Source organism: Chroicocephalus ridibundus, chromosome 1, assembly GCF_963924245.1.
Source record: "Chroicocephalus ridibundus chromosome 1, bChrRid1.1, whole genome shotgun sequence".
In the NCBI taxonomy this organism is placed as follows: domain Eukaryota; kingdom Metazoa; phylum Chordata; class Aves; order Charadriiformes; family Laridae; genus Chroicocephalus; species Chroicocephalus ridibundus.
In genome coordinates this window covers 194,536,030-194,549,666 of record NC_086284.1, presented here as the reverse complement: position 1 = coordinate 194,549,666, position 13,637 = coordinate 194,536,030, and the positions used below count along the sequence as shown (strand labels likewise).

Sequence of the window (13,637 nt, the reverse complement as noted above, 5' to 3'; positions counted from 1 at the left end):
AAATGAAATAGAGACAAAATAAAAGTATTTGCCAGCACTCCAGAGAAGGGGACGAATTTGCAGTGGACAAAATTGAGACTTACGGTTTACGTTATCTTACCACACATCAGCATCTTAACAAATTTACTGTATATAAGCTAAATATGAGACCTACTGAAATCAACAAATCCCCAGGTTGGATGTTTCTTTGAAAAAATTGAGTCTCCTACCTGACACTATTTTATAATTTTGCACCCGGTTTCTAAAAACATTTTCATTAATTTAACAATATCTGCATGTCATAACTCACATTTCTTACATATCTTTTCATGCTGAACTGTTGGTTTGAAAAACACAGACAGAAAATTAGGATCAAAAAAAATCTGTTTTCCCACGGATGCTTTACATTACTCTTTCAGTCATATTACCCCTTCTTTTTTTTCTTGAATTACTTATTCCTCTTTCCTAAGAACACCATACACACAGCACTCTGTCTCCTGCTACAGTGTTATGTGAATATAGGACGTATCACATGTTAAAAAGACCTGAAGCCTTGAAAGTTCCTTGATTCTGACAGGGGTAGGACATATCCAGAGTCTCAGTATGGCACTCTGCTTATCCCAGCAGTTATTCTTGTGTCCATAGGACCATGTTTTCTAAGGTGACTAGGTACCTAGTTTCCCAGCTTCCTTGCTTTCAGCTGTTCTCCTTTGTATTTATAAGCACCTAAGCCTCTTTGAGAATTCAAGCTAGGTGCCTATCTGCATCTCTAGATACCTAAATGCCTTTAAAAATCTTCCTTGCAGTGTTTGGCTCCTATAAACTAATAAATCCAGGAGATCTTTGTGTCTGTAAGACTTGACTTCACTGTTAAGCCAACCAGATCAAAGAAGCAGTAACAGGGATGAAACTGAAAAACCGGGGATGAAATGCAAAATACTGCTTCTAAATACTTTAAATATGCAAAATTTGACTTTGTTCGTATTAACAACATTTTTGTATGTTTTTAGGCAAACTCTCATTTTCTATAACAGTGCAGGATCAAGCTCTAATTAAGTACATTTGCGCAGTGGCTCCAAAGGCTTTTACCTTCAGGATGGAGACCTGCAAACAAGTAGGGAACTATACCGTGCAGTGGAATATAGGAAAGGAAACTGTTTTTCTAAATACACAAAGAACAAGATTGCTTATATGAATAGTACCTTTTTATCTCTAATATTTACACAGATAGCAGTCTTGTAATGTTTCATTAGCATTTGTAAATGCACTTAAATGCTAGAATCTGACCTGATGGTAGTAGGTAGGAACTCTGTACTGATGACTGAGTACATTAGGATTTGCCTTCTAATAACTCATAAGATGTGTCTACGCTGGTGCAAGAAAAAGAGTGCAGTCTCATTTAAATTATAATAGCTGAATCTTGTTGGATTTTTTTTTTTTTTAAATGAAGCTAAAATATTCTAGGACTAATATGTTGGTCACATGATCTTCCTATGTGCTCCTGTTTAAATCTGAGCCTTCGTATACCAGATACCTGAGCAAATATTTGTATCCAGTATTTTTCTAGAGAACACTTACAACTGTGGCACATCAGGTGCTCTAGTCAAAAGCAGTATTTTGTATTTCATCTGAATTCACATTTCTTTAAGTTTATGCTGTGGAAAAAATGCAAGTTTCTTTGTGTACTTTGGTGAAAATGTGGGGGTTTTTTGTTAAAACAAAACCCACATTTTTACTTAACAGGGGGATTATAAAATGTTACCAGAGGCATGAGAAGATCAAAATCATATGCTTCAGCAAAAAATACTTAGGAAATAATGGTAGAATTTAGGCTGCTAATTGTGATAAGGGTCAAAGTCCAAGCATTGTAACTATTATTGTTCTGGGAAATGTAGCATAGAGCTATCATTTCAAAGTGCTGTCTATGGATTTAAAAACCTTTCCTCCACCGCATGAGCAATGCAGAAAAAAGATGTTTTAAAGACTACGTCTTGTACAAAAATCTGTGCTCCCATCTATTGCCCGATAAATGATAGGTACAGAAATATACAGAATCTTTTCCATCACTCTGTCAGCTCTGTTGTCAGGTAACTGATGAAACCTGAAAAAACTGAATCTAAACTTTGTTTCTGTATTTCTAATTTATACTCCCTCTTTTGAACAATCTATCCACTTAACTCCTGCAGAACCAGATTCTTCTCTCATCAGCTTACCACGCTGCAAATTATGAACTGCTGCCAGCGGACTATAGTGGCGTAAAAATGGAGTAATAGGAGTAGTTCATTAGACTTTCTTTCAAATGTCTGAGAAGTTAATTGACATCCTGAAGTTGCAACATGTCATCAACTTATTTCAGATAATTATTTCTGCAGTATTTACGAGTCCCCATGTTCAGAAATACAGTTTCTATTTCCATATTTTTTTCACTGTTCTTTTTTGCACTATTTCTAATACTGTATTCATAGATTTATATGGCTTTTATATTGCAAATTTTTCTTAGACAAAGGCACAATGATGTGAGTCAAGTACAGATTGTCATCACTCAGTTTGAACTTCTTCAGTTTGATCACTTAAGGCTTTTACTAAAATCACAATATTCGCTGAGGATTAGTTGAATGATAGGCTGTAATTAATAGATCAGGCACCAGTCATAATTACTCTCTGAGCCGATTTTTTCTGCTATACTAAGTCAGCATATTTCTTTGCTACATCCTGGCCCACACCAATCTCATTGTTCTTATTCTTGACTCACAATAACAGTAAGGAAACCAAATTCCATCTGTTTCCACCAAAGGAGCAAATAAATTAGATTCTGAGCAGAAAGATCTATTTGTTAAGCATCACCTTTGTGCTCTTCAAAACTGAAGTAAGAAAATGCATGCTCAAGTAAAACGAACGAAGTAAACTAACTCCTGTTCCTCTAAGAGATCTTCAGTATTTTTTTGAACAGGAAAGCTGGTCCCAAATGCAACTAAGTAAGAATATAATGACTTCTGTTCTCTGTCAAGCCAACAACAGCCCAATACAGTTTGAGTAATCTTTTTATTAGTGAACAAATAATTTTTTTCACTGCCATCAAAATGACCCTTACTTTTAGGTATTTCGAATTCTCCCTGGAGCCCTTTATGAATATCTAGCAATGTGCTTTGAAGGTGATTACACCACACTTTGTCCCTCCTCTGTTATATAGTATCCTAGTTATTCAGGCTAAGTGTTTCTGCTGTGAAGAGAAAATAGATTGAGACATCAAACACACATGTAAAATACAAAATTCTCTAGGTTGTATACAAGAATACAAAAATAGAAAAATGCTATTTGAAACAGGATTGAAAATATCAAACACAAAAGGAATGAATGAGTCAAGACTCAAGTATGAGATACAGAAATAATATTCAACTTTGCTAATCTTTTCCTTTGTAATATTCATCATAAGAGCATTTCTAAATTTTAAATTGTTCATAAAACAAAGATTTCTAATTTTGTGCTCTCTTCTTAGATTTTATTGAATTTAATTTTTTTAATACGAGTTCAGAAGACATGGATGTTTTCAAACTAGCACGCAGAGACCATAAAAAACTAAAGGCACTCACAATGGCCAGAAAATGAAAACAAGATAATGTGTGTGGCATTTGGGAAAAAAACTGATGCTGTGGAAATTTTATGATGCTCATAAGGAAAAAATCTATCAAATAAAAGTCAGAAAAAAAACCTGTTCTGAGGAAAGTTCAGGTCAAATGAATGACAATGATGATGAATGAAAGATTTGATCTACTGGAGAAGGATGCATGAGGAATCTAGTGCGAAGAAGCAGAAAAAATAAAGCCAGAATATTCTTAATACGAATGTTAAACTTGTCTTGAACAAGGGAGGAAAGGTACTAAGCCATCAGACAAATCCCCAAATAGAAAGACTGGAAAGTGGTAGTTTCAAAGAAAAGTGAAGAAAACAAATAGACGGAATATACCCATAGGGATGCAATAAGAATGGAAAAGGAGTGAAGATGGGAGACAATGGAATGTACAAGAAAATGAAATCTATCGCCCTATTCGCCTCACCATTTGAGGCTTTCTGTTGTCACATCCAGTCACCTGTTTGATTATAAAGTCTTCAGGGAAATTGATATATCTTAGGCGGGATTCCTCATATATTATGGGATATATTAACAAATAATGAAAAAGAATAATTGGTTTGTCTTTTCTGGAAGACACACCTCCAGTTTATACAATCAAAACAAATATATTAATAGTCTTGTGTTTAAGCTTCCCTTCAGAAAGTATTGTGCTCATCTGCAAAAGTATTGTATGACTTGACAAAACTATTCAATGTAAAGCCTATAAATATAGAAGTTAAAAATAGCAGTGAGGCTTTAGAACTAGTCACAGAAGATCACCTTGTTCCTTATTTAAAGTATAAATTTTTTATAAAACATTAACTACACTATAACTCTGTCTGATTTAGGAACAAACATTACCCTTACATCATCAGAACCTTACCAGCTACTCCAGCTCATTTGCTGGCTACTGACAGAGCAGAAGGAAAGTTGTTAGATTATCATGTTATGAGGTGACAGCAGAAAGTGACATAAATGTGTCATTATGGGTGTAGATGTTCACAAGCCCCCATGTAAGTCTGCCAGTCCCAATTTTATAGACTTGAGCTTTTTTCTCTGCCAGGTTTTACACTACCCTGTTTCTCGACCTTTATTCACCTAACTTCTATGTTTTTCATAGTTATCTTGCATCTCCACAAACTACTTTGTGACCTCTTTCAATTTTATTCCCTTGCCCATCTTCTCTCTTGTCTTTACTTTACTTTTGCTTTTGCTACAATTAATACCGATAAAACATTAGTTTGAAACTTGAAATCAGACAGCTCAGTTTCTGGCAGAGTGCATGCTGTTATTCTAGAGTCATCTTTTTCTCTCTTATCTCTCACTCTTCAGCCTTTATCTCTTTCTCGCTCTCTCTTTCTTCCCTTTCATTTCTTTCATATAACATCTCTATGTACAACTATGTACTACTTGAGTTGAGCAGTCAAGAAGTTAATAGCTGGGATATCCTTGGAGGCTGAAATGTAGTAATATTTGAAGTCACTGGCACTCTGCAGAGGAAAATGTAATCTATGTTTTTTAAAGACACTTTAATTGCTCAGCAATCATGCAGAACTGAGAAATATAGCTCTGCTTCCAAGATAATAACTCCCCAAATTGCAAAGGTCGCTTACTCAATACCCTTGCTATCTAGCAAAATATGAGAATGACACCAAAACTCAAACCCTCAACTTTATGTTAATCTATAATTCAGTATTAGCTTTCACGTATTTTTGTAATGTTTCACATAACCTGCTGTGTGCTACTGTCATTTAAAACAAAAAGACTGCATCTAGCTTTGTTGATAAAAGCAAAAAGTTGTTCGTATACAGTCCATTTATATAGCCCTAATTCAGCTAAAACTAAAAATAAAAATGAATGGGAGTTCTATATTAGTAAACGGACGAGAAGCTTTAGCACAGAGCAAAGGTAGCAGTACTAATTACAATCAGCTTTCACTGACCCTTGCTGCTTTTCCTTGTAATTTCCCTCTCTTTTTGTGTAATTATTCCATCAACTAAAAAGAGTTCAAAGCTTTTATTATGTTAATTCTATTTAAATTATTCATATGTGTTTAACATTTAAACGTAATCTCTATATGGTTATCATGATGTTATTAAAATGACATAATCTAGCTAATGCATTGATTAAAGATTTCCCAGAAATTTGCGATGTCTGTCATATCGAGCTTAAAATCATATCTGAGGGTGAAACTTTGGATCTCTGTCCAACCTGCTCAAAACTTTCTCTGTGCAAACTACCTTGAAAAAGGAGTAAGCATGAGTGTATTCTTTTTAACCCTTTTTCTTCCTTCCCCTCAGGACCTAAATATTGTATGGCTGCATACTTGACAATAGGTTCTTAGGCTCTATCCAAAGAGATTCGTAATGATGCTCAAATCTCATCAGTACTTTTGAAGATTTTACTCAGAATAATACCTCAAAACCTGGAACTACAGAATAATACTCTTTTGTTGTTGTTGTTGTTTGAAAGAAGCAAACAAATCATATCAATGCCAAATAGATACCATACCCACGTCATAGTTCATTGCACAGCGGCCATAAAACTGAAGGCAAAATTATGTTCAGTACCATGGACAGGTGCTGCCCAAACTGTCATAATTGCAAAAGCAACTTACTCAAAAAATCTCTTTCCTTACAAAAAACACAGACCAGCTCCTGCTCTTTTGTAATAAGATTGTGCATTCTAAATGCTGGTAAATTCTTAAGACCTGATTTGTTGAAATCATCACAGTTCTAATTAAAATGCATGGCAAATAGTATCAGCATCAGAAAATACAGGACTATGGAACTAGTTAGCACGCATAACTTGTTCCTTCTGCTAACTTGTCCCTTCAGTTTGTCACTCCCAGAAGAAAATGAAAACCAAAAAAACCCCCAGGAACCTAAAAAGCAGATTAAAATCCCCAAAGCTCTTGTCACTCCTTTTTAGCATAACTTGCCCTTACAAGTAGTATGAAATATTTACAATGCACTATATTTATCTTCATTTGTTATATGATGCTGAAGATAAAAGCCTGGTATAAAAAATGGTGGCATAAGACAGCCCCTTTATCTTTTTCAATATTTTGTATGTATGTTTCCCCACTAAATTAGAATTGCACATAATAAATCAACTTTTTCACAATAGTTTAATAATGCACTTTCATTTTGTTAAATTTAAAACTTATACATATTTCATAAATCTCAAAAGTCCCAAGAAGATGTGGCAAAATGTTTCACTAATAAAATTATGGGCTTTGTCCTCATGAAAGTGAAAAGTTTGTCTTTTAATATCTGCAATTAATAAATAACTAGACAGTTTGTAAGGAATCAACAAATTTTCAGTTTCACAGATGATACTTCATAGCTCAAAATTAAGAATAGGGCAAAAGAATTGTCTTCTCAAATTAGTCAACCTTCAAAATCCCTCTTGTAATTACAGACAAATGCATTTTGCAAATTGTTGCACAGAATCAGCTGGTACAATATGACTTTTGTATCAGAGACTTTATAAAATAATACTATCTCCTGTCTGTCCACTAAACTGCATAGGGATCTAATGTCAACAACAGTATTTTTTAACTCCTATTTCTCTGGAAGGATTTGTATTGCCATTAAAAACATGTGATTAGACATACGCTTGATCTGTCGTATGTCTCACACTTCCTCAGATCATTTTCCAGACTCTGTCACTGGTCAGTGTAGCTTGGCACTTGCCATTTACAAGTTACAGGTCCATGGAAATCAAAGGAAATTTATCCAGTGTCTTAAATAACATCAGGAATAACTTTTGTGAAGATTAAGGTATCTATACCTGTTTTACTTTCATGAAAACAAATCACTTCGTAATACCAAACTCAATATCCAAGTCTACATCAATACATCACTTCAAACAAAATGGCAGATCCACATACTTTTATGCATGATCAAATTAAAAGATCACATTTGGGTTCTCCTTATAATTATCAGTATTTTAGCAACTCTGTAACAAGTCCTATCAGCAAAGACATTAGTCTATTAAAAATCCACTGATAACTCACAGATATTCATAAAATATGCTGACTTCACTATCCAAAACCAAATAAAATGCTAGAGAAAATTGCAAAGAACCCAAGCAGTTTCAAATTTTTTGTTTTGTTGTTTGCTTTTTCAGTTTATCTGCAGTTTGGGGGTTTGGGCTATTTTAACTTCAGCAACACTTTTAACTCACTTAATGTGTAAAACACTTAGAAAGAAGTGATGAGCCGTATTCATAAAGTTCTGTAACAAAAACTTACCCTTGCATTTTTTCTATCAACACTTTTTTTTAATTGAGTATTTTCCGTTCGTGCCAACACACTTGTTGAAATGTTGGCTGTAACCAAACACCAGCTGCACTTACCCCAGTGTTGTCATGGTGACAATGGTGTACCAGAAGGCTGCAGGGATGCTGGTGAACTTGCTGGCTGATGAACCTTTCTCTGCATAGTACATGACTGTGGCGAAGATGATGATGGCCATAGTGAGTGAGAAGAGGAGGAAGCCTAACTCCGAGGCACAACTTTTCAGGGTATAACCCAGGATGCGCAGCCCCTGTGAGTGGCGGGAAAACTTAAAGATCCTGAAGACACGAAAGACTCGTAGTGTCACAAAAGCCCCACTGACATCCTCGTTATCTGTCATCACCAGACCAATGTAATATGGCATGATGGCAACCACATCAATGATACTCATGACACTGCGTACGAATTTGTAGCGACTAGGGGCCGCCAGCAGACGTAGGAGATATTCAACTGTGAAGATCATGACACAGGCAGTATCCAGACAGAAGAAAGCCACAGCATAGCGCTCTCCACAGGGCAGCTCCTTGATGCGACCCGGGCTTACCCCACAGGGCACTGTCTCCACCACGTTGGCAATAACAGAGACGGCAATGAAGAAACCAGTGACATAGTAGAAGACCAGAGCCAGTGTACTGGTGTGTGGGTTTTCAAAGGCCCGCCACATCCTCTGCCGAGCTGTCATCGAGGGCAGGGAGCTCTCAGCTGCATGATCCTGGTCAGCATCATCCTGCAGGCGCTCGGCATTCTCACGCCGGCGATCCTTGTACTCCTCATAACAGCAGTCACCAATGATCTCCGGGATGATGCCAAAGAAGGCCAGCTCCTCATCGTAAGCTGAGATGCACTCCTGGCGGGGATAATGAAGCTTCCCAGTACGGTAGAAGTTGAGAATGTGGCGGAAAATATCAGGGTCCCGATCAAAAAAGTACTGCTGGGTCTCAGGGTGGTAGAAGAAGTCCCGCTCTGAACTGCCCAACAGAGTGTCGGGGTAGCGCTCTAAGGTGTCCAGCCACGTCTGGAACTGGATGCCACTCACATTCAGCACAATCAGAGAGTCCTGGCTTCGCTTCCTCTCCTGCCGCGGAGCAGCTGGCATGGGACCTGTGGCCACTGGCATCCATCCTATGGCCGCTGCCCTGGCAAAGGGTAACCAAGCTGCTACTCCTGCTGCCATGGTCCCAAATAACTACTACAGCCGAGGGAGTCAATCTAGAGACAGTTCTGCTCCAGCCACTAAAATAGAGAGGGAAAAGAAAAATACAAACGCTCACACATTTTCAAGGCACCAGAATTTCTGAACATCGTTGTGATTTTCAGTATTAACCAAAAATCTTTTTGCTTCCTTTTTGTTTCCTCCCCTTTTTCATCCCAGAATATCCTTTCCAGGGGTTAGTTAGCCATTTAGGACAATAAATCAGAGCACTTGGAAATCAACGTATTCAAAGCAGCTACTCTAGCGGCCAGATCCTTTGGATACAAGGTGCACGCGAGGCCCCTGGATGGAAGCAACGGTCCACAAAGAGCTAACACCAGGAGCCGGCTCGTAGCCCTGATGCAGCGGTGCAGCCACCTGGAAGGAGATTTTCTTCCACGCGCGATGCAGCGCGTACCCCCCGCCCCTCCTCCGCTCCGCTCCCCGCCCGCTGCCGGAGCCGGGCCGCGGCCGCCCCCGGAGCCCTTCCCGGGCGGGCTGCAGCGGGGCCGCCCGCCGCCGCCGCCCGCTCGCCGTGGCGGAGAGGGGATGGGCCAGGCGGGCCGTACCCCCCCCCTCCCCAGCCGCAGCCCCGAAGCAGCGGCGGGACGAATCCTCTCCCTGACCTTGATCGCCGCGCCGGGGACTCCTCCTGACCCCGGCTCAGGGCCGGGGGAGCCGGCGGGGCAGGGGGAGGAGCTCCGGGCGGCAGCATTAAACTTTAAGGCAAGTTTTCCGTGTAGGAAATGCGTTGAAGGGCAGAGATGCGCCGGCGAAGGGGCGCCGGGAGGAGGCAGCGCCCCGGAGAAAGGAAGCGGGCGTCGGGGAGTCTCCCCGGGACGGGGCGTCGGGGCAGGGACGGGGGCTGATCCGGAGCGAGGAGACCGGGGCGGGCAGAGCGGCGGTGGCGGGGGGTAGGTTGGAGGAACCCGCAGGAGGTGGGATGCGTGGGGCATCCTCGGGAGCGGGCGGCGAAGGGCGAAGCCGGGGTGCCTGGCGGTGGAGCCGGAGCGGGGCAGGGGCTCCCCGGCGGCGGGGGAGGCCGGGGCGGGCGGGGGTTCCGTAGCGGCTCGGCGGTGGATCATCCCCCTCCTCCCGCCTCCTTCCCCTCGGCTCTGCTCTCGCATCCCTCCGGACGTGCCCAGCCTGCGGCACCTACCTGGGAAAGTCTGGCGAGAGCGCTCAGTTGCATAGAGACTTTTGGAAATACGGGCTCTGCCGCTAGATCTCCGCGCCCCGCCGCCGGGAACGGCGGGGAAGTAGTTGCTCCTGAGAAAGCTTGATCGCATCCAAAGGGACATCGATAATAAGGCTTTCCCCCACCCCCACCCCCCCCCCCTCCGCCACCGCCGAGCGCCAAGCAACAAGTTCAAGGGGTGGGTGGGGGGAAAAAACAACGTAATCGCGCCTGGCAGCTCGGCGGAGCACGTCCTTTCGGGGCGCGGATCCTGCGGCGCGGGGCTGCCGTTCAGGCGCGGCTGCGGCTGCGGCCGCTGCCCCTGCCCCTGCCGCGGGGCTGCTGCGGGCGGCGGCGGCGGCGGCGGCGGCGAGGCCCTGGCGCGGCCGGGGGCGGGGGGGGGGCTTCCCGCTGCCTCCCCCCGCGGCGGCGGGCGGGCCATGCCGCCCTGCCGCGCCGCCGCCGTCCCCGGGCGAGGGGCGCTGGGGGGCGGGGGGGGCGGGCGGGGAGGGCATCGCTCCGCGGGCGGAACGAAGGGGCTGCGGGAGGCTGCGCCGGCGGCGGCGGGAGGGCAGGCGGGGAGTGCCTCTGTGTGTGTGTGTGTGTGTGTGTGTGTGTGCGGTGTCTCTGCGGGGCCGGGATGGCGCGGTCCAGCCCCTCCGCCGGCAGCGCCGCACAGACCCTCTGGAGTTAGAGCCGCGTCTCGGGTAGGGATCGGGCGGCGGCGATGGCTTAGGTGAGGTCTCTAAGGGGGTTTCTCGGGAGCGCTGGCTCCTTTCTCGGGAGCGCTGGCTCCTTTCAAGGCATGGGGAACCATTTACTGAAATAAGGAAAGGGGGGCGGGAGGGGGTGAAATGCCTGAGAGCGAAGTGTGGCGATGCTCCTCGCAACCCGCCCCGAGCCACTCCGGAGTTCTGGCTGCAATATCCAAATGTCTCTTTCTTACCAGCTTTGGGAAAGGCGAGAGCTGGGACGGGTATGGGAGCCTTTTCCTCCTCCTTTCCTTTCCTTTCCGCTCCCGTGCGAAGCCGCCCCCCCTTTTTCCCGTCGCTAGATGGCGTGTGGATGACGGGAAGTGAGCTCCCCGCCGGGGTGCCGCTGCGGGGCCGGGCAGACCCCCCGCACCCCGCGCCCCGCTCCGCGCTCCCCGGGCCCCGGGCCCCGCTCCGCCGCGGGGCTGCACCGCGGCCCCGCCGCCGCCTCCAGCCGCCGCCGAGCCGGTGGCATCGCTGCGTCTCCGGGGGGAAAACGTAATTCCTCGAGCTCTACGTGCGGCTTTTGTAGCTCCGATAAATACAAGGAACTGTCTGTGGTTTGGTTTTTTTTGTTTTGGTTTGGTTTTTTTTTGTTGTTGTTGTTGTTTTTTAATTAAGATTCTGAAAACTCGGTGTCTTCTTCACTGAGCTCGCATCAAGACACCAGAAGGTATTCCTCCTTCTAATTTACGCTTGTTTCAGTTTCCTAGTAGGAGGCTTCCAAAGGAATCATAGAGTAAATAGGTTCCTCTATACTTGATCTTCTGACCAAACTGCCCAGTCCGATAACCATATGCCAAAGAAAGCAGAAACAAAAATAACCCAAATATATACGGAAGCTTGAGAGGTATCTCTTTTCTATATTTTAATAATATGCTCAACTTCAATATATATTAGCTTCTGTTTTAGTTCCCCTGAATAAGATAAACACTATCAGTAGTGTAGTGTCTAAGCTGTTCCTATAAGAAATACTTGAAAGCATAGAGAGAAAAGGTTTAAAAATGTTTGAGTGCAATTCCTAACTTAAGAAAACTTGTGATGGTGATTGATCACATATATCAAATCATGTGAAATAAAATATCCCATAAAATAAAGGATACTTTCTGTAGTTTTATTGAAGTTCTTTGATGGTTTGTTGTTTTGTTTGTTGGTTTGTTTTTTTTTTCCCTAACTCAAATGTTCGGTACATTATATCCTATAAATTAATCCATGTAATTTGAAATTAGTTAGTCAACTGCAGGTATTGAGCTTTCAGTGATGTGGATATTCTTTTCCCATATGAAAGATTAGGGGTTTTGATTTGGTGCTACAAAAAACCAGTCCTGTAGCAATTAATGAAGTCCAATTTATGGTCCTGTCAGCTCAACACTGAGACAATAACACAGGACTTCCTTCCTGACAAATAATCAAAAGAGGTTTCATTTTCAGCTATAGATTCTTTTCGTAATCAATAACTGCTCGTATGTTTTAACATTCAGAAAACGGAAAAAAACCCAAACAAACTCTATATGGTTGGACAAGTGGGTATGGGCTAGTGAGTGTTGTAACATTGTGTCTGCTTTAAATCAGAGGTTTGAAACCAGTCCAGGTTCAAAGTCTTTCCTAACACCATTGATTATTTGAAGAAATGATCACCTCAGCTTGAATTTTTGTGGACAACCTGTGTATCAGAGAGGTGTCTTTCAGAAACAGTGTCTTGGAAGGAAAAGACTAAGGGTATACTCTATTACCTTCTAATTCTAACAAAAAGTCCATTAATATACTACCGAGAGGTGATAACCAGGAGCTCAAACTTTCACAGCTTGTGCTGTGTGTGTTTAGTGTCTTGAAATTGTCTGGCCGCAGTGTTCCTGACTTTTTGCATTTCAGGAAGACTAAATTCTGGTACATAAAGTGTACCTAAATAATCAGCTCTTCTGAAGTCATAATCCTGTCTGTGACATCAGAATTAGCTACCAGGAGATTGGTGTGATGTGACAGGGGGGATTATGACCTCAAGAAGGAATTAAGTAGCAGTGACTCAAATGAGACAAAAATCCTATTTTCAAGCGAAGAAAATAAATCCTAGTAATTGTAGGAAAAGAAGAAAATGGTACTAAGGGGAATGCACAATGGACTCCAATATGAGCTGTTTCTTAATTCTTTCCAAAGTCATGAGGCACAAAGAACTCTCTAAGGATTAAAGAAGATAAAAGCTATGATGCATAAGTTTATATTAATGCTTTAATTTTTTTCTTTAATCTATTTAGAAGTATTTAGAATGTTTGCAACCAAGAGTTTTCTTTACAGACTCAATGTACATGTACATCCCCTCTTCCTATTTCCTCTGCTATTAAGCGGTGACCTTTCCTTTTGAGAAAAGAACACTACAAGTATTTAAAACCATGTTGTAATCTTAAGATTCAGTTATACATCTAACTTTTTTCTTTCCTTCCTCTTTAGACTAGAAGAGAATTTCACAGTTCCTGTGTTCTTATACTAGTATTTTTGTACACTCAATACCAAATGCATATAATCACGTGGCGATAAATGGTTTCTGAATATATGCTATTTTCCCCCTTCTGGATTATTAAGAATAGCTTCCATAAAAAGACATATATTTATCTACTATTTGGTCAAAC

General features: G+C 42.1%; 1 protein-coding gene across 3 annotated transcripts in view; it reads right to left on the bottom strand.

Moving 5' to 3' along the window:
* The window catches only part of KCND2 (potassium voltage-gated channel subfamily D member 2), a 283,874-nt gene extending 272,548 nt beyond the window's left edge, over positions 1 to 11,326 (bottom strand). Inside the window, exons 1-2 of one of the 3 annotated variants that reach the window (XM_063323253.1) lie at positions 11,208 to 11,326; positions 7,952 to 9,125 (exon numbers count right to left, since the gene is read on the bottom strand). In XM_063323253.1, coding sequence (XP_063179323.1) covers positions 7,952 to 9,066 — 1,115 coding nt within the window. In that variant the 5' untranslated portion in view covers positions 9,067 to 9,125; positions 11,208 to 11,326. Of the gene's footprint in view, positions 1 to 7,951; positions 9,126 to 9,710; positions 9,831 to 10,243; positions 10,639 to 11,207 lie in introns of those variants that run through there. The other 2 variants (XM_063323252.1, XM_063323254.1) reach the window with 2 other exon arrangements.
* Between the last annotated feature and the right edge of the window lie 2,311 nt (positions 11,327 to 13,637).